General features: G+C 41.2%; 1 protein-coding gene across 2 annotated transcripts in view; it reads right to left on the bottom strand.

The window, feature by feature from the left end:
• Window positions 1-4,568: 4,568 nt before the first annotated feature.
• LOC140726232 (ubiquitin-conjugating enzyme E2 D3-like) overlaps window positions 4,569-21,928 on the bottom strand; it is a 39,908-nt gene continuing 22,548 nt past the window's right edge. For both annotated transcript variants that reach the window (XM_073042325.1, XM_073042327.1), the window contains exon 7: window positions 4,569-5,450. In XM_073042325.1, coding sequence (XP_072898426.1) covers window positions 5,405-5,450 — 46 coding nt within the window. In that variant the 3' untranslated portion in view covers window positions 4,569-5,404. The remainder of the gene's footprint in view (window positions 5,451-21,928) is intronic.

The raw sequence follows: 21,928 nt of genomic DNA, 5'->3' as shown, positions 1-21,928 counted from the left end.
GCACTCCCTCGGCCCATCATTCTGGAATAGGCCTTGCCCCGACCTTGGACATTCGCTTGTAACTCGTGACGATCGGGGTACCGGCGTAGATTTGCGAGTGAACACTGGGAGAGAACGCCATTAACTCCTTTAACGCTAAAACACAATTGCAGCTTCACCCGTCTGTTAGTGATCATGCTATGGTACGTGATCGCGAGGTAAGGAACCAAAAGGAGATAGCTGTGCCTGCAGATGTATTTTTTGTATACAATGAACTATAGACACAAACCATGATCTTAGCTCTTTAATGAACGTTTCCTGCATCACTCACTGAAATTAAACAATAGCCGTTATAAACTACATGGAATAGAAATCTACATGGATATGAATCAGGTTGTCATGTTTTTATTATGATACAAAATAACTTTGCAAAAAAATTTACAAAATTAGTTTCTGTATTGACTTCTTTAAAACAAATACACATCACTCAGCATACATGAGATACCCTCCTGCTTTCTTAAATTTATGAAGTTTAATAATCGTTTACTATTCTCCAGTCCAAATACATTGAAAACTGAGTTAGCAGATCCCATGTAGGTGTATTACTTGCATAAAGTTGTCCCACATCTTTTAAAATTAAATTTAAAACTATTTAAATATTGACAGATCAATACTACAATACTTTTCAAATATGACTTTGCTCCATGGAATTCAGATTGGATATCCATGGTGGAGTCATATTTAAAGAAAATCAAGCAACATGAGTATACTGTTGAAAGCTATGATCTCATGAAAAGATTAATTCCCAAATAGGTATTTTCTATAAGTAAACACCAAGTACAGGGAACAGTCAAATGCAATAGCTCCTTTTCAGACACAGCACAGCGTCAATGGATTCAATAACCACCTTTACTAGAAAATTCCATAATCTTTAAAGAGATCAAGGGCAGGCCTGTTTTAAAATTTAGAGTGAAAGGATCATAGATTTTCAGCATCATGATTTAATATTTTTACTTTCATATGGGAAATGAGGGATGAATGGCACAAAAACAGAAGCAAGTAGCACAAAACAATTTAGTTTGTGATCATGGTTCTACTTGAATAATTTGCACATTAATCTTTTATTAGCACATATTTAATGCAGCTTTAACACCAGTTTTTGTTGAATGGGTTCAGTCCAATTCATTACCTATTAAAATTGCCTGGAAAAAGTACATCACTGAACAATTCAATATTCACATGAACAGAATTTATAGAGGGGAAGTTTTTTTTGGAGGGGAGAGATGATGATGTTATTCATGTTTAGGATTCATACAGGTGAAAGCATGGTTGTTAGTCAAGGCCTGGAAGAAATGAGCAAGAGAACCATTAGGTCCAGAGTGTGTGATGGTGTAGAGATCTGAAAATTCGGACAAGAATTTTAATCACGTGGACTAGCAGGTACACAGTGCAAACTTAGGGAGATAGGCAAATGGGGCTGGTGCAAAGTGTCAACTTCAATGTTTGGGATAAGTACAAATTTAGCAGCCAGAAGAATTATTGGAATATAGAAGGTATATTTCAGCAACTAATGGCTGTAAAGATAGGATTAAGGGTGTGTGAAGTAAGAATCAAAACAGCAAATGGTCAGTTAGCATTTCAGGTGTGTCTGTTTCAGATTGATGAGAAATCTTTCCATATATGCTGTTTTATCTAACTACTACTGGCATGCACCTCCATAATTATTTCAAATTTCTAACATCAGCCATATTTTACTTTTTATGGTCAAACGATTACAATCTGGTGTAATCCCTGGATTAGAGCTGGGAGATTACATGGCAAGCAAGAAAGATGATTGTTTCTATCCCTTGATTAAAGAAAAAGTTGATTACTTGAAATTAGATAGGCAATATGACAAAAGCAAATGGTGGAGAGGAAAGGACTGAAAACCAAAGTTTCCATGGTTCAAGAAATCCCAGCATGTTACAAAGCTTGAAATACAAGGTATTTATTAAAATCCAGCAGGATCGAGTATTCCTCTTTCAGTCTACTGTATCAAATCTAATAAATTAGGGAAACATGCTGCAGATACTGGAACTGTGAGATTAAACAGGGATAGCATTTATGTTAACATTTCAGAATAATGTTCCATTGAAATTCTGTTAAAATAACCCACATCAAAACATTTAAAAATGAACTGGAGGCACTGAAAAGTGACTGCTTCAGATCTGAGACCTTCACCTCAAATGATAACTACATTTATGTGCACAGATGCTGACCATCCCAGCACTTCCTAATCCTAAAAATTAAAACTCTTGGTCACCTGAATGATGCAGATTTAAAACTCAAGGCACATGACTTAAAATAGATTTAACTGATTTATACCAGAAATTCAAGAGTAACAAATAATTTGAAAATAGTTTATGAAAAAATTACAAGTACACGCACAAGTATTTAGTTTTTCTATACCTTAGGTTAATAGAGTTATGGATAGCTGAGAGCTCGTTTTTGGACTACCTTGATAATACGATTTCTTCACAGGTCTGAGTTACAATAACATTTAATAACTGATTTGAATACTTGGATTCAATCTGGACACTCTGCCACAAGATAACCCCTGCTGGTCTTCAGCAACATTTTCCACTTTATTCTACAAATAACAAAAGTACTCACTCACACACAGGTTTTATTTTAAAGTATGCCTAACACAGTTCAACTTTAAATGGCTCAGCTTCTCTTTGTTTATACATCAAGTCCAATTGTGTATTTCAGTTCATAACTTCAGTAATGTGTAGAACCCTTTTCACTTCACCACCTCATTCCAAGCGCGCAATCCAACTATGGTGTCTGTAACATACTAGTTCTGATGGAAATGTGGAAAGAAAGATACATTTGGATAGGCACATAGATGCAAGGAAGATGGAGGAATATGGACATTGTTTAGGTACAAGGGATTGGGCATTTTTGATTTGCTTTTTAGCTGGTTTGGCACTACATTGTGGGCCAAGGGGCCTGTTCCTGTGTTGTACTGTTTTATGGACAACACCTGTGTGCGCACATGCAAACACACAATTTTAAGTACCAAATTCTCTGATTGAGGGTATATCTGAAAACCTTTTCTCCACACAAGATGGAAAATTGGATTTCCAAAAGTGAGTGCAAGTGGTCAAGTGAAATAGAAAAACAAACAACTGATCGGTCAAATCATCATCCTGAAATTAGCAGAGCCACTAATCTCTATCATTCAGCTTTCAAATTATCAGAAGCCAGCCTTGCATCACTGGTGGTTTGGTACCAGAATAAGGTAGATATGAAATAGGGTTATAGACAATCGTCAGTTTAGGAGGGTGGAGGTGGGTAGGGAGGAAATTAATTCAGCCCAAAGCAAATTGTTGGCATCATGTAAAACAATGAAAAGAGGATGCTGAGTCTTGCAAGAATCACAGACTGCAAGGAATTAAAATACCATACATTTGACAAGTTTAGCCTGATTAGAACAAATCAAGTAATTTAAGCCCAAGATGCCACCAAAATATTTCATTGTACTTGATGTTGTATAGAATTGTAGAATACTAAAGTACAATTTACTATATGTGTAGAGCGCTCTCCGGATTTGCACTGGGGATACTTACCACATGGGAGAAATTGTCAATTGCTACTGTAAACTACCATGTCACCTTTTCACAGTCCACCTCCCCTTCAGAGTTGTTCATAAATTTAAAAATCAACAAATATTCCAGCAAGATTAAATGTCTGAAACAAGAGCTAAGTTTACATCAAACAATAGACTCAACTGCTAGAACAGAATAAAATCAGAAATGCAAGTTAAAACTCTAGAAAATTAAGGCTAATCATTTAAAAAGTTTGAAAGTGAAATCCAATTTTCCTGTAGTCCAGAATTCCTTCTAGTTTTAAACCCTTGCTGTAACTTTATTGTGGTAACATTAATTACTGCCTTGAGATTTACAGTTTATATAAAAATCATTCTAAATTCTTACGAATTACATCTACACACTGAAAAGTTTGAAAATTGAAGCACATTGATTTTCATAATTAACTTCCTTTCTCTTAAAATAGTGAAATCACAAAAGTCTTAAGATTGTAAACAAATGTCAAAAAAATGAGAAACTATGTTTAAGATGGGGACATATTCATTTCAATTTACAGTTTCTGGCTTCCAATATTTAAAATTATTTAACAAACAGCTAGTCTCTCAACAAAACTGACTGTAAACATTAGCAACAATCCCACAAGATAGCTTTAAGTATATAAAATAATTTATAGCTGCAGATGTCTGCATGTTACACATCATTCAACCTATACTCAAATTCAAACTAAGCCTATAGCTGATTAATTTCTGGAACTATATTTTAATTTAAAATTTCAACTAAAAATAATCATTGTAGTCCTATGTGAACATGGACACTATATAGAATAGAGTGCTCAGAGAACCAAGATTGAGCACTAAAGCATTTAAAACTACTGATTTAAATTGTTTGGCAAAACTGTTTTCATAAATAACCTTGAAAAGCTACCAATTAAAGTTATCATCACTTCAACATAGTTGTACCTTAAAAGGTTGTACTCCATTCATCCAGGCTGCTCAAACATTGGTTTATGCAACTTTATTAAAAGAAAAACCCAATGAATACAAGCTATTAGTTGATCGGTCTACCGTGAAATGAGAACCATTACTCAGTGCCATGTAGAAGTGTTGTGGTAAACAGATCAACTGATAGTTGCATTTTGTTTTGTAAAAAGTAGCACTGTAAATGAAATTTACAAAATGATTTGAGTTTGTTCGCTTGGGGAGGAAGATTAAGAGACAGTAACTTCCATTTCCATTCTGCGTAAAACCAACAAAAACCTTAAGTCATTCCTTTTATTAACATGCATAAAATACAGCATATATTTTAATTAATGTCGACGTTATAACGTTCTGAACCAATCCACCATTCATAACAAAGTTATGAGCATGAAGTAAATAGACTCAAATACTATTTTATCAGGGGAAAATGAAAGATGCTGCCCCATTAATACAGCAATCTTTAAAGAAAAGTATTTGACCCATTTAATTTCAGGTAAAAATCAGCACTTATTTCAATACAGAATAGTTTTAATCTCATAACCAAGTTATTATGAAGGTATTGGCCACTTAACACATGCTCCATATATAAAGGAGGTCAAAATTTCAGATGATTGATGAAACTACATTAGAAATCCAGTGGTCTTTCCAAGCACGAAGTACTAAACTGCCTTCTCACAAGAGCATGTGAATGGGGGTGGAGGAGGAGGAATGAGGAGAGGATAGGGTTAAGGGATGGGAAGAGGGGTATGAAAGATGTGATCTTACAAGGGGGCAGCCAAATAGTAAAATCATAAATCAGTAATTTAAAAGTTTATTCCAGCTATGATGCAAGATATTTGAACTCCAAGGTATCAGGTTTCACATTGCATATTTGTGAGTCCATTCCCGAGCTGTTTTGTTGTACCTGCAAATAAAAAGGAGAGGCATTAATTTACATATTGATGCACTTTTATGGAAAACAGAGACACTATTCACACCAAGACCAAAAAAAACTGACATTGGCCATTAACACAAAGCACATCAAGGAAATGAAGCATGTTTAAGTACCAACAGATAAGGAGGAAAGGGGAGCGTCAATCATCTATTCAGCAAACTGTAAGGGCACATTAGGGGCACACAGGGAAATATTCTTAAGCCTCTGTTGCTGACTTCAATTGTAGCTCAAGGTTTTGATCATGTTCATGCAGGATGGACAAAAGGTGAGTAAGACATTGTATGTTCATCTCCAAAAATGAAATGAAAAAAACTTCAATAAAGATAAAAGAAAAATTACTCTTCAATGTAAATGAGCAGCTTCTACACACAAAAGTAATGTGGCTTATTACAGCTAGTTGTATATTTGACCATTTGCAAATGATAATTATACAAGGCTACCACTCAACAAACCCAACACATAATTTCTATTGAGAATCCCTGAAAACGGTTTCACTTTTGTTCCAATCATTTCCCCCCTCATCATAAGATATAGGAGTAGAATTAAGCCATTTGGCCCATCGAGTCTGCTCCGCCATTCAATCATGGCTGATCTTTTTCTCCCCCCTCCTCAGCCCCATTCCCTGTAACTTTTGATGCTACGTCCAATCAAGAACCTATCAAGCTCTGCCTTAAATATACCCAATGACCTGGCCTCCACAGCTCCCTGTGGTAATAAATTCCACAAATTCACACACCCTGGCTACAGAAATTTCTCCACATCTATTTTAAATGGATGCCCCTCTATCCCGAGGCTGTGCCCTTTTGTTCTAGACTCGCCCACCATGGGAAATGTCCCTTCAACATCTACACTGTATTGGCCTCTCAACATTCAAAGAGTTTCAATGAGATTCCACCCCTCCATCCTTCTAAATTCCAGCGAGTACCAACCTAGTACAAACGTTCCTCGTATGATAACCCTTTTAGCCTTGAAATCTCCTTGTGAGCCGCCTCTGAACCATCTCCAATGACAGCACATCTTTTCTTAGATGAGCCCAAAACTGTTCACAACATTCAAGGTATGGCCTCACCAGCACCTTATAAAGCCCAACCAATAGAAAGACCTTCTCAACTTTATTTTTGAAACAAGGAACTTATCCATTTTGGCCATGGACCATTGTAGTGCCTGAATCAGATATTTCTTCAAACACCAAAACATACAATTCTAAAGTTTGATTTTCCTTTTTATCTTTAGAGAAAGTACAATAACAGGCTGCAATTACACCCATGTAGCCAATTAGCCTACTAACCCACGTATCTTTGAAATGTGGCTGGAAACCCATGCGGTCATGGGGAAAACAAAATCTTCTTACGGACAGCAGTGGAATTGAACCCACATTACTGGCACTGTAGTGCAGAGCAGTAGATACTGATGCCATATGTGGAGTTTGCACGTGCTCCCTGCGACAATGTGAATTTCCCCAGGGGCTCTGTTTTTCTCCCACAACCTAAACACTTACGTTAATTGCCAGCTGTAAATTATCATAGTGGATTCATAGGGGAATAAGTGGGTATGGAGAACGGGCTACAAGAAAATAATCAGGATATGGAACTGAATTGGTTTGAGTCAGAGTTGGTTCAATAGACTGAATTGCCACCTGTGCATCGTAAATACATTCCAACAGTGACAATGAAGACAATGCTAACTTAACCCGATTCTTGGAATTTTGGAAACCTTCCTCAAACCTTAAAAGCTTGATTTTACCTGAGAATGGAGACACAAGATCGCAGATGCTAGAAATCTGAAGCAACGCACTAAATGATGGCTGACCACGTCAGTCCCAGATGATCTGAAATGTCGACTGCTTATTTCCCTTCCCAGATGCTGCCTGACCTGCTGAGTTCCTCCAGCATTGTTTTTTTATTAACCTGAGAATCCCTGCATTACAATTTCAGTTCAATCCTTAGGAGGATTGTACTTGCTCAACTTCATATTTAACACTGCTACACTCTTGATCTAAAGGCCGAAATGTACCACACAAATGGTTAATTATTTGCCTTATTAATCACTTGGTGCAAATGCAAATGATGTTGATATTCCGTAATTTGTAGGCACATACAGCTAAGTTCTTTTTGAATGGCAACACCACCCAATCAAACACCATTAAAACGGTTTACTTTTTTGTTAAATGAAGCAAAGTGAATAATCTCACATTTTCCTATACATCTGTCCATGGTCTCATCCACTTAGTTCTTTTGTATGCCCTTGCAGCCCTCTTACATCATCCACCCTCCTCACAATCCTATCTGCTTTTGACAACAACCTGAGAATATGACATTTGGTGGCCCCTTCCAACAAACATGGATACAGACAGTGAAATGGGGCCCTAAGTACGAATCCCTGGATAATCCCATTAGTTACAGTCTGCCAACACAAATATAATTATCGTATTCCCCACTCCGGTATTTTCTGTAAAGTTATAAATTCTCAATTCATTAATAAAAAGCAGAGTGGTGATGCCAGTTATGAAAGGCAATGGTCAAAGCATACCTAAAATAGTGGTCTCCATATTTAATGATGCAAATTCATTGGAAGCAATACAGATTTCTAAGTTATTCCTATAATGGGAGATGAATGGAGGCTAGGTTTGCATTCAATGAGGTGATGTGTGATGACTGCAACATAGGATCCTGAGGAGGGTCTTGACAAGGTGAACTTAGAGGGTGTTTCCCTAACTGCATATAATTTAGTCTGTTTCTTTGTACTGCCAATTTGAACCAACTAAAGCCAACAAGTTAAATTCTAGTGATCAAAAATCAAATAAGGTCACATGTCAAAGTAATCCCCAGCAAGTCTTAATGACAAATACATTGTACCTAACTGCTCAAAGCCCTGCAACACACAAAATAGACTACATTACCAAAAATCCCAAATGGCTAGCAGATTTCAGACCTATGTTGTACAGTTAACTTTGAAATATTCACACAAACCACAGTGAACTCAGTGTATTACACCCTCATTCAAATTAGACCCTCATTTAACAGGTTAGCAAAATAGATAAATTAATTCTGATAATTATTTTCACAACAGAAAGAATTGATTAGATTCCATTTCTAAAATCACCCCACTGCTTCCTTTTATGATATTGTAATCTCTCAGTTCAATTCAGAATTTTGATCTACCATACTATTATAAAAAGATAAAAGCTGAAAGTTCCAACACTTCCTCTTCAGAATCAAATTTAATATGACTGGTATATGTGGTGAAATTTGTTGTTTTACAGCATAAGTACATTGCAATACATAATTTAAAAACTAAATTACAGTAAGAATATTTTAAAAAATTAAACGTAAAACAAAATATTAAGGCCGTGTTTATGGATTCATGGTCCATTCAGAAATCTGATGGCGGAGGGGAAAAAGCTGTTCCTGATACATTGAATGTGTGTCTTCACGCTCCAAAGGGCATGTCCTGCGTGACAGGTGCTCTTAATGATAGATGCCACCCTTTTGAGGCATTGCCTTTTTAATGTGTCCTCGATGCTGGGGAGGCTAATGCCCATGATAGAGCTGGCTGAATTAACAACTTCATGCAGCTTTTTCCAATCACGTACAGTGGCCCCTCGATACCATATGGTAACGCAACCAGTTGTCAGCTCTACACATCTGCAAAAATTTGAGAGCATCTTCGGTGACATACTAATTTTCCTCAAACTCATAATGAAATATAGCCGCAGTCTTTGTAATTGTATCAATGTTGGGCCCAGGATAATCTTCAGAGATATTGATACCCAGGAACTTGAAATTGCTCACTCCACTGCTGATCCCTCGATGAGGACTGGTGTGTTCCCTCAACTGCTCCTTCCTGAAGTCCACAATTAATTTCTTGGTATTACAGATGTCAGTGCAAGGTTTTCATAGGTTGTACCTCGGCTTCTTGGATAGTCCTGGATCTTCAGTCTTGAATGCTACAGATCTAACCTTCAACAAACTATGAATCCCGTTTCATTCACGGCTTTTGGTTTGGGCATGTCCGGTACTTTCTTGAAGGCACATACTCATCCACAAAGGTCGGTGACATCTGTGGCATATTCATTCAGATTTGAAGACAAATCCCTAAATATTGTCCAGTTCACCAATTCAAAGCAGTCCTGTAAGCACTCCTCCACCTCCCTTGACTATATTTTCTTGGTGCTGCAGTTTTTAGTCTCTGCCTATACGCAGGGAGTAGAATTACAGCCAGGTAATTAGATTTTCAAAAATGTGGGTATGGGATGGCACAGTAAGCATACTTGATGGTGGCCTAACGATAGGCAAGTATGTTGGCTCCTCTGATTCCACAGGTGATGCGCTGGTGACAGTGATTCAGAGATTTCTTGAAGCTGGCCTGGTTGAAAATCCCACAATGATCAGAAAAGCATCTGGGTATGCTGTTTGACGAGAAAATCTGCAGATGCTGGAAATCAAAGCAACACACACAAAATGCTAGAGGAACTCAGCAGGCCAGGCAGCATCTATGGAAAAGAGTAAATTAGTCAACGCTTCAGGCCAAGACCCTTCATCATTGAGTCCTGATGAAAGGTTTTGCCCCGAAACGTCAACTGTTTACTCTTTTCCATAGATGCTGCCTGGCCTGCTGAGTTCCTCTAGTATTTTGTGTGGGTATCCTATTTCTTCAGATTGAGATGTCTTCAAAGCCATGTCCTACTTCAGCAGAGTAATTTGTAAAGCAATAGCATTACAGCTAGGAAATGCATGTCAAGAAGTCCAGAGGTTCCACTGTCCTTCACCCACAACAATTCGCCATCTTCTCAAACAAGAGAAAATCTGCAGATACTGGAAATCTGAGCAACACACAAAATGCTTACCCCTCAGATCTCTGTAATTATTACTCTCTCACATTAAGACCATGATTTCCAGCTCTGGATCCCCTTACCTGGGGGGGGGGGGGGGCAAATCAACTCTCTAACCTATCTCAACGCCTCAATTTTATCAATATCCAGCAAGTTTACCAGCCCCACCCCCCCACCCCCCATTCTATGTTCCAGTCACAATAAACCCAGCTTACCCAATCTCTTCTTAAAACTAGTCCTCCATTCCAGACATTTGCTGCTGGATCTCTTTTGCACTCCCTATTGTTACCATATACTTCCTGTAGTATATGACAACAACTGTATACAGTAACACATAAGTGCACTCTAATTGGTGTTTTATATAGCTGCAAAATGACTCCCCAACTCTTATATGCAATGACTCAGCCTATGAAAACAAGTACACCAAATACTCTTGTCTTTACTCTATCAACCCTGTCATAACTTTCAGCGATTAAGTGCTTGCAACTCCCAAGGTCTCCCTGTACATCGACATTTTATTTTTTAATTTATTCAGAGATAAAGCATGGAACAGCCCCTTCCGGCCCAAAGAGTTGCCCCACCCAGCAACCAACCTATTTAACACCAGCCTAATCACACAATTTATAGTTACCAATTGACTTACTAACTGGTACATCTTTGGACTGTGGGAGGAAACCCACGTGCTCACAGGAAGGCATACAAACTTCTTACACAGAGATCACTGGGAATTGAACTCAGACACTCACAAGCTGCAATAGCATTGTGCTAACCGCCTCAGGTCCCACCCATTTACTCTATGTCCTTACTGCTCTTGAAATAAATTACCACCTGTCAGGATGAAATTCCACATGACAAATGAGAGAAATTCCATTTTTAGTAGGAAAAAACAGGAAAGTTACATGCTAATTCTAAAGCAAGAATCTGAACAGGGTGCAAAAGAACAAATACATATTGCAGTGGGGAAAGGTTAGTAAAGCAGTAGAAGCAATCACTATCAAAATTCATTTCTAAAGTGATTGAAAATAATTAAACCTTGTTAGGTTAATGTAAAGTGCAAACAAGGTTTTTTAAAATGCGACTAGAATTGTGACTGTTCAAAAAGGATAAGTAGACTGAAGTCTTCTCTCCTCTTGAAAACAGGCATTTCTAGCTCCAAGAGTCCATGCAGCCCTATTACACCCATATGACTAATTAACCTACTAGCCCAAATTCACTCTTTGGAATGAAATAAACAGGAGCACCCAAACGAGATGCACACAGTCACAGAGAGAATGGACAAATTCCTTACTCCAATTGCAGTGAAATTGAACCCAGTTTGCCAGTGCTGAAATAGTGCTACTCTATCATGCTAAGTGGTATTCTAACTTTTGATAGAACTCATAGTAAAAGTTGTTTCCATTTAGAGGAGCAAAAAACAAAAATATAAAATGAAACAGTAATCAAGGAACCAGATAAGGAATTCATAAACCCTTACCCAACGACTGACTGAGGTTTAAGAAATAGCTCCTGAAGTAAATAAAAAGCAGGGATGCATTTATTTAAGGAGACATTGTCTAAACAGAGGGAAGAAAAGCAACGGGATAACACTAAAATAATTACCGTAGATTCCGGATTATAAGCCGCTACTTTTTTCCCACATTTTGAACAGCTTTGAACTCTGCGGCCTATAATCCAGAGCGGCTAATACATGGTTTTTTTTTCATGCCGCCTCGTAAACATTTTGCCTCGTAACAGTAGACCAATAAAATTGATGAGTAGTTCACAGAGGTCCAATGAAATTGTACGATAAATCAAGCGCACTTTCACAATTAAATTATTGTAAATCAGTCATTTGTACTCACCCTCATCAACATGGAAAATACTCGAAGCAAGACCCGAGCGCGTCAGACCCGATTAGACCCGATCGCAATGCGCAAGCGTCAGACCCGATTAGACCCGAGCGCATTGCGCAAGCGTCAGACCCGATTAGACCCGATCGCAATGCGCAAGCGTCAGACCCGATTAGACCCGAGCGCATTGCGCAAGCGCGTCAGACCCGATTAGACCCGATCGCATTGCGCAAGCGTGTCAGACCCGATTAGACCCGATCGCAATGCGCAAGCGTCAGACCCGATTAGACCCGATCGCATTGCGCAAGCGTGTCAGACCCGATTAGACCCGATCGCAATGCGCAAGCGTCAGACCCGATTAGACCCGATCGCATTGCGCAAGCGTCAGACCCGATTAGACCCGATCGCATTGCGCAAGCGTGTCAGACCCGATTAGACCCGATCGCAATGCGCAAGCGTCAGACCCGATTAGACCCGATCGCATTGCGCAAGCGTCAGACCCGATTAGACCCGATCGAAAACGCTGCTTTTAAGTTAAAGTCGATCAATAACTTTTCCTGGTAGGCTGCAATATATATATTTTTACCAGTCGCTAGGAGATATTGGAATGTTGTTCGTGCTGTTCAGTAAAAAAGTATATGCAACGTAATTTGTGTTACCGATACGTATGTATATTTAAAAGTAGCGGTGCGGCCTAAAATCCGGTGCGGCCTTTACAATTAAAAAATTGATTTTATTTCTAAAATTAGAGCCTGCGGCTAATAATCAGGTGCGCTCTGTAGTCCGGAATCTACGGTAGATAAGAAACAATGGGAGAGGCTCAAATGTTTACATGGACAAAACTGGCCTATTTCTATGCTGCATGCTATTTAACTTCATTCCACATCTTATCACGGTCATAGAGTAATGCAGTTCTAAGTAAATATATCAAAATACATATAGCATCACTATATACAACCCTGAGATTCATTTTCTTGCAGGCATATTCAATACAATCAATGAAAGGCCGCACCAACTTAAATATGGCATCGAAGATGTGCTTAGCCACAAAGTCATAGTGTAAAGTGGGGCTAAGCACATGGCCTTGTGGTCCACCTGTGCTGATGGAGATTGTGAAAGAAGCTCATATTTACCCTATCTATACCTATCATAATTTTGTATATTTATACCTAGGGTTCTCAACACTTCTGCACAGTTTTGCACAATGATTCCCCTCTTCCTATCCCCTTTCCCACTCTCAGTCCACAATAGAGACCCGTATCAAGTTTATCATCACTCACGTCATTACATTTGTTTTTTTTGTGGCAGTATAGTGCACGCATTACTATAGTACTGTGAGAAGTCCTAGGCAACCAAGCTATATACATGTGCCTACGACTTTTACACAGCACTGTACTTGTCAAACCTCCCCTCATTCTTCAAATGTCCTTAAGTCCAAACTTCTTCAACCTTTCCCTGGAACTTAGGTCTTCAAGTCCCAGCAACGCAATTGTAATTTTTTTTCTGCACTTTCAATCTTATTGACATCTTTCCTGTAGGTAGGTGACACAACACTCCAAATTAGGCCTCACCAACATCTTTTACAACTTCGACATCTCATCTCCTGCACTCAATACTTTGATTTATGAAGGCCAATGCCAAAAGTTTTCTCTATGACCCTTTCTACCTGTGACGCCACTTTCAAGGAATTATGGATCTATATTCCTAGACCCCTTTGTTCCACCACACTCCTCAGTGTCCTACTGCTCACCACGCAAGCAAGTCCTACAGTTACTGACAAATCTCTAGAATAAGACGTAGAGGAGGCCTAATTTGAAGTGTTGTGTCACCTACAGGGTTGCAGGAACCTTGTTAAAGTTAACAAGGTTATCTTTAGTAAGCTGGTTAAAAAATTCCTTCCACCCCAAAGTCCTGTTTATTTAAATCATTCTTGGGAATAGAGAAAAGTCAACATCCAATATCATACAAGTTAAATTCCCAAACCCAAAGAACAGGTTTCACCTGTCCAGTACATCAAAAGAGGTTCAGGAGCCAAACTGAGTATAGTACCAACATACTAATCTGTAGCATCTACATCATCATGCAATCACAAATCTTGATAACATTCCTTGTCATTTCTGTGAAAGCATCCATGACCATCCAAGCTGTCCAAAGCAATCAGACACCAAAACACATTAAGACTGAACAGGTCTACCTCCTTTCTGTGGCTGCTTTGCAAATTCTTGGGGGGAAATCCTAGGTTGCAAATGGATAGGTTTGAGCTGTAGGTTCTGACCGCAAATTGTTCAAATCAAAGGCCAGTTTCTTTTGCAATTTATCAGCATGGTTTAAGTAGTGTGTATACAAACACAGAAGTTTGTGTACATGGCTATGTGCTAAAAGAAAAAGAGCAGGAGGGAGGTGAAGACAAATTTTTTCTTGACCCTTGTAACAACAAAACAAATATTAGAGGACAAGTAAATAATGAAGCATCAACTAGGCTTTCCGTGGACTACCCAGGCAAGTCTGAACACAAATTCTGGGGAAATTGTATACAAGGATATCCTACTTTCCATTACTAGTCAGAGGCAGAGTAGGTGGCATATTTTAAGCATCCGGGTAAGTATGCCAAATGGGTTAGCTTTGTAGTATAAACAACTAAGCACACATATTTGATGGATAAAATACAATTTTTTACCTGCATTGAAAAGTGATTATGAAGTCTGCAGGCAATGTAGCAAAGCCCATTTCAACTATTTCAAGGTATGACAAATTCCAATTCTGTTGCAAGAACCTTGTTAAAATTAACTGGAATCTTTTATTCAATGTGGAATCAAAATTTTCCTGATGTTAACAATGAAAATAAATATTTGTTCTGACTAGATTGGTTTCTCAAGGTTAAAATGTCTAACTTATGCTTGAGAACTTTCAGATTCAAGAAACCAGCCAAAATACAAAGGCACCCCTTTTTAAGCAGATATTTAAAGTGACATTCATAGATCTGTCTCTTTATAACATTCCTCCGTAAAGTCTTTACAGAAAGACAAAATGCAAATCAGCATGAAAGAGTAGGCAAATTAGTTACCAAAGGCAAGAGGGAAATTTAAAACTCTTAAAGCTTGTACAACACAAGCTTGATCGTGTTCAAACTCTTCTATACTTTTTAGTCCAGTTATCTCATAATAACTGTACAGATGTTTCAGTAATTCTCCCTTATCATAACTGGCCATTTCTACCATGTGACCTCTGACATTAACTCAGGTTTTCTCTCTCCAGTAACAGTTCCACATGATGGGCATATCCATTTTTAATATTTTATATTTATTTATGTTATCAAATTGTTGTTATTAAACATCTTAGCAGCTACTTATTCCTAATTCTAGTCTCACCCTTTAGATATTACTTTTGGCCTAGCTACCCCTCCACTCACATTATTTGCAATTTTAAAAAAATGTTTTCCCTCTTCAACTTGAAACATTACCTGTTTCTCCCTCCACAGGCATGGCCTGGTCTGCTGTCTCCCACTTGCTTATTTCCCATCTCACCACCAGAAATGAAACTATTTTTCAGACTTAAACCCACCTTCATCAGTTCTGTCTTACATATTTCCCCATGAGTCATGAAGGAGTGTGTTTAAGAATCACTACATAATTTGCTTAGTTAAGCCAATGAAGCATTGATAAAACACAGCAACTATCCACATTTAAGTAGGGTTTTTATAAAAGGCAGACTTTTATTTCAGAGTGATCAGTTGTCCTATCACCATTAGTTTTGCAAATTTCTTTAATTTGTCATTTAGCTACTGAAGTTTTTAAATTGGTTGGCCAATACTTTGCCTGATTTATCTCTGTGAATGTAAAATTGAATTTTATCTTTAAGAAGTTGAGTTTCAATTGGATATGTTAACAGAAGATCATATTTACTTTTAACTTCAACACATCTTTTATATAAAACAGGATCTGGAGCTATAGCATATTTTTGATTTAATTGTTTCAATTGATTGGCTAATTCAATTCTTTCTTTAATAGCTTTATTCTTAACACTTGCAGTATAAGAAATCATTTGTCCTCTAAGATAGGCCTTGAAAGTGTTCCATACAATATTAGAAGTCTCTTCCTTTTTATTCTCTTCAAAAAAAAAGCCTCTCTAGAAATTAAAAAAATTCCTTAGCAGATAACGAAGTTGTATTAAAATGCCAAATTCTGTCTGTTTGAGGAAAACCAGGGAGATTTAAAGATAGAAATATAGGAGCGCGATTCTGAAACAGCAATTTCTTTATATTAACAGGAATGAACTGATGAAATCATCTATCAATATATTAAAATAAACAATCCTGGAATATGTATGATGAACATGGGGAAATAAACGAATACTCCCTATCTAAAGGATGTAAGAAATGCCAAACATCAACAATACCACATTTCAATAAAAAGACTGAATAAACAAAACTGATTTGTTAAGAGAGACTGGTTTGGAAGATGATCGGTCTAAGACTGGGTCTAACCTGCAGTTAAAATCTCCTCCCATCACCAAAGAATAAAGACTCAGATTTGGTAGAAATGAAAAAAAAGTCAACAAATAGAATAAGGTGGTGGGGAAAGGGGATGAAGTTCAAGGTGGCAGGTGATAGGTGAAACTGGGAGAGAGAGAAAATGGGTGAAGTAGAGAGATAAGTTGATTGGCGAAAGAAATAAAGGCTTAAAGAAGGGAGATCTGATAGGAGAGGACAGAAGACCATGGAAGAAAGGGAAAGGGAGGAGCACTAGAGGGAGGTGATGGGCAGGTAAGGAGATTAAGGAGAGAGGAAAACATTCCAACAACTGATTGCCATAGGGTCACTCTTGTTTTTCAATTCAGCCAACGTTCCTCTATGGATGGATTGTTTATACCTCAGTGCCAGGATTATGTAATGGCAATCAACATCAGCTGGAGGACTTCTATATTGAGATAATGGTCTAAATTTTGATCAAAGCAGTAGTGTGCAATCTCTCTCCATAGTATACAAAAACAACCTGAATTTGGAAGGTATACAGTAACAGAGGGGATTATCCCAAAACACCTGTTAACAATGGCAATCTGTATATTCTTTAATTTGGAGAGGGTGATGTGGAAAGGTGGGGGCTGATTTGATGGGAAGAGTAGACATTAGAGAATTTCCTGGCTAGACACAATTCTCCAGTAGCCAGCCTCCAGCAATTAACAGATGAATCTTTAACAAACTGAGGTAAAAATATTTAAAGGGAATCTGAGAAACAACTTTCTCCACACACAGGGTGATGGGTAAATTAAACCAACTATTTTGGCACAACATTATGGCTGAAAGTGCTGTTCCTATGCCGTACTATTCTACATGTAATACATGTACTCTTATGAGAGGTACGTGATCCTTTGCAGGTACTAGTACAGCATAGGAACAGGCCCTTCAGCCTATAATGCAGATGCAGGTACAATTACATTTAAAAGACATTTGCACAGGTACACAGATAGGAAATGTTCAGAGATATATGGCCCAAACATGAGCAAACAGACTAGCATAGGTAGGCACTTTGTTCAGCATAGATGAGTTAGGCTGAAGAGCCTGTTTACATGATGTATAATTCTATAACTCAATGACCAAGTAAAAGGGTAGGTCATTTAATACTGAGATACAATTATACAAGGATGAACAATTGTTGAAGAGTTGTGCTGGTTTGATCATTGAATTCCCTTAAAAAATGATCAAAAGGATTTCTGATAAATAAAATAGCAATGGCGCTGACCTAGATAAGAAATAATCTTGATGAATAGCAGAACAGGCTTAAAGGGTTACTCCTACTCTTAATCTTTGTGTTTAGGTATTCAGGGAAATAAAGTGAAAAAGCAAGTGGCCTCGCTTGTAGTGCCAGGGTTCCTAGCCTTTTTTATGCCATGCACCCCTACCATAAACTGAGGGGTTCACAGGCCCAAGATTGGGAAATAGTTAGTGGTTTGTGAGGCAGTCGTTATTCTATTAGAGGTGATTAAGAGTTCAGGACCTGTCATAACTTTCCTGGGTTCTTTGGCAAGGAATATAGGCGGAAACCCATAATACTAGCAGAGGTGCCAGGCTAAACTTGAATAATGGACAGCAGACTTGGGATTCACAGATCTTACTTAAACACATGAACCACAACTGCCCCTACTTAGAAAGGTATTGAGGATATTTGGTTAATACACCATTTACTAATGTAGTACTAAAGTATATCCAAACCCCATTTCCAGAAAAGTTGGGATATTTTCCAAAATGCAATAAAAACAAAAATCTGTGATGTTAATTCACGTGAACCTTTATTTAACTGACAAAAGTACAAAGAAAAGATTTTCAATAGTTTTACTGACCAACTTAATTGTATTTTGTAAATATACACAAATTTAGAATTTGATGGCTGCAACACACTCAACAAAAGTTGGGACAGAGGCATGTTTACCATTGTGTTACATTGTGGCGACCCAATTACTAGCACACTCGAACCAGCTGACAATTAGCCAGTGCAGGCACAATGGAAGATAGCCTCAGGGGGTTTCAGTACGTGCCTCTCGAGGTATCGGGTGGGGGAGACAGGCTTTAAAGCAAGACTGTGAATTTGAAATAAACTTATTCTTTGACTGCAGTTTATCGACTCCGTGTCGTTATTTTAGCGCTGCGTGTAGCACACCACTACAATTGGTGACCTCGACGGTCCAAATGTTTTTGGACCGGAGATGACAGACGCTGCATCTGTTAATGCGGTTTCCTTGAAGCTGCCAAGCTTCTGGGCGCTACAACCTCACCTATGGTTTCAGCAAGCAGAAGCCCAATTCCATGTTTGGCAAATAACCTCAGAGGACACCCGTTACTACTACGTGGTGAGCTCCCTCGACCAGGACACAGTGGCCCAGGTCGCAAAGTTCGTACAGTCTCCCCCAGCGGACGGCAAGTACACGGAATTCAAAGCCCTGCTCATAGGGACTTTCGGGCTCTCCCGCCGCGAGCGAGCTGCCCGTTTACTGCACCTGGATGGCTTGGGAAACAGGCCCCCATCAGCTTTAATGAATGAGATGTTGTCTCTGGCCGACGGACACAAACCCTGCCTCATGTTTGAGCAGGCATTCCTGGAGCAGCTGCCCAAGGACATACGCCTGCTGCTGTCCGACGCGGATTTCAGCGACCCCCGGAAGGTGGCAACCCGGGCGGACGTGCTGTGGAACGCCAAGAAGGTGAGTGGGGCGTCCATCGCACAGATCACCCAGCAACGCTCCCAGCAGCAAACCAGTCCAGGCCCGGCCGCAGAGCCTGCTAAACCCAGAGGCCGGGGTGTGGAGCCCAACGAGCAATGGTGTTTCTACCACTAGCGGTGGGGCGCAGAAGCCCACCGTTGTCGCCCGCCCTGCCAGTTCCCGGGAAACGCCAGGGCCAGCCGTCGCTGATGGCTACGATGGCTGGCCATCAGGATAACCTCCTGTATGTCTGGGACAAGCAGTCGGGATGCCGGTTTTTGGTCGACACCGGTGCCGAGATCAGCGTCTTACCTTCGACGAGTTACGACACCCGCAGCAGGGCGCTGGGTCCCCCCTGCGGGCCGCAAACGGCAGCACTATAAGGACTTATGGCACCCGTCCGGTGCAGCTACGGTTCGACTCCAGCCAGTTTACGTGGGACTTCACACTGGCCGACGTAGCCCAACCGCTTCTGGGTGCGGATTTCTTGCGGGCTCACAGCCTACTGGTCGACCTGCCCAGGAAGAGACTGGTTCACGCCGAGACCTTTCAGACGTTCTCCCTGCGTGCAGCCCAGTTGCCAGCCCCTCACCTCGGCTCCATCACGCTGTCCAACAACGACTTCACCAGGGTCCTGGCGGATTTCCCATCGGTTCTGGCACCGCAGTTCGCGGCAGCCATGCCCCGACACGGCGTACAGCACCACATCCTGACCCAGGGACCACCCCTCCACGCCCGCGCTCGGCGGCTTCCCCCGGACAAGCTCCGACTGGCGAAAGAGGAGTTCAAGAGGATGGAGGAATTGGGGATCATTTGGCGGTCCGACAGCCCATGGGCCTCCCCCCTGCACATGGTGCCCAAAGCGACAGGGGGCTGGAGACTGTGCGGCGACTACCGCAGGCTGAACGAGGCTACAACACCGGACCGCTACCCTGTGCCGCACATTCAGGACTTTGCAGCAAACCTGCACGGCGCGCAGATCTTCTCCAAGGTAGACCTCATCCGCGGATACCATCAAATCCCGATGCATCCGGACGACGTCCCCAAAACGGCTCTCATCACCCCGTTCGGTCTTTTTGAGTTCCTCCGCATGCCGTTCGGCCTGAAGAATGCCGCACAGACGTTCCAGCGGTTGATGGATGCGGTGGGATGCGACCTGGACTTCGCATTCATCTATTTGGACGACATCCTCATAGCCAGCAGCAGTCGTCAGGAGCATCTGTCCCACCTCCGACAACTCTTTGCCCGGCTGAGTGACTACGGTCTAACGATCAACCTGGCCAAATCCCAGTTCGGCCTCGACACCATTGACTTCCTGGGCCACAGGATTACCACAGACGGGGCAACCCCTCTGCCCGCTAAGGTAGATGCGGTCCGCCATTTCCCCCGACCCACCACGATCAAAGGCCTCCAGGAATTCGTAGGTATGGTCAATTTCTACCACCGCTTCCTCCCTTCAGCTGCCCGGATCATGCGCCCCCTGTTCGCCTTGCTGTCCGGTCCGGGCAAGGACATTACCCGGGACGAGGTGTCCGCCGCCGCTTTCATTCAAACGAAGGACGCCTTGGCGAACGCCACGATGCTAGTGCACCCCAGAATGGACGTCCCTACCGCCCTCACAGTGGACACATCTAATACGGCAGTCGGTGGGGTGCTGGAGCAGCTCATCGCGGGCCGCTGGCAACCCCTGGCGTTTTTCAGCAAACACCTGCGGCCACCCGAGCTCAAATACAGTGCTTTCGACTGGGAGCTGTTGGCGCTATACCTGGCAATCCCGCATTTCAGGTACTTCTTAGAAGGTAGGCCCTTCACCGCGTTCACGGACCATAAACCGCTTACCTTTACATTCACAAAGGTGTCCGATCCCTGGTCGTCCCGCCAGCAGCGCCATCCGTCCTACATCTCTGAATACACGACGGACGTCCGGCACGTCTCGGGTAAGGACAATGTCGTGGCGGATGCGCTCTCTCGCCCTAACATTCACACCCTTTCTCAAGGGGTAGACATTGAGGCACTGGCTGAGGCACAGCTGGCAGATGAGGAGATCCCGAGTTACAGGACCGCAGTCTCCGGTTTGCAGCTCCAGGACCTCCCCGTAGGCCCAGGTGAGAGGACCCTACTCTGTGACGTCGTCACCGGCCAGCCCCGTCCCGTCGTCCCAGCACCTTGGCGACGACGTGTTTTCGACTCCATTCATAACTTGGCGCACCCCTCCATCCGCACTACCGTCCGGATGGTCTCCAGCCGGTTCGTTTGGCACGGACTCCGCAAGCAGGTCCGTGACTGGGCCAGAACTTGCATGCACTGCCAGACGGCCAAGGTGCAGCGACACACCAAGGCCCCGCCGCAGCAGTTCCACCCCACCCACCGGCGTTTCGACCACATTCATGTGGATATCGTGGGCCCCCTGCCAGTGTCGCGCAGGGCACGGCACCTCCTCACTATCGTGGACCGGTTCACAAGATGGCCAGAGGTGGTCCCACTCACCGACACCACCTCTGAATCTTGCGCCCGGGCACTGATCGCCACCTGGGTGTCCCGCTTTGGTGTACCGGCCCACATTGCCTCCGACAGAGGCGCCCAGTTCACCTCCA

The sequence above is a fragment of the Hemitrygon akajei genome, chromosome 4 (assembly GCF_048418815.1).
Source record: "Hemitrygon akajei chromosome 4, sHemAka1.3, whole genome shotgun sequence".
In the NCBI taxonomy this organism is placed as follows: Eukaryota; Metazoa; Chordata; class Chondrichthyes; order Myliobatiformes; family Dasyatidae; genus Hemitrygon; species Hemitrygon akajei.
Note: the sequence above shows the minus strand (reverse complement) of the source record. Positions and strands in the feature narration are given on the sequence as shown.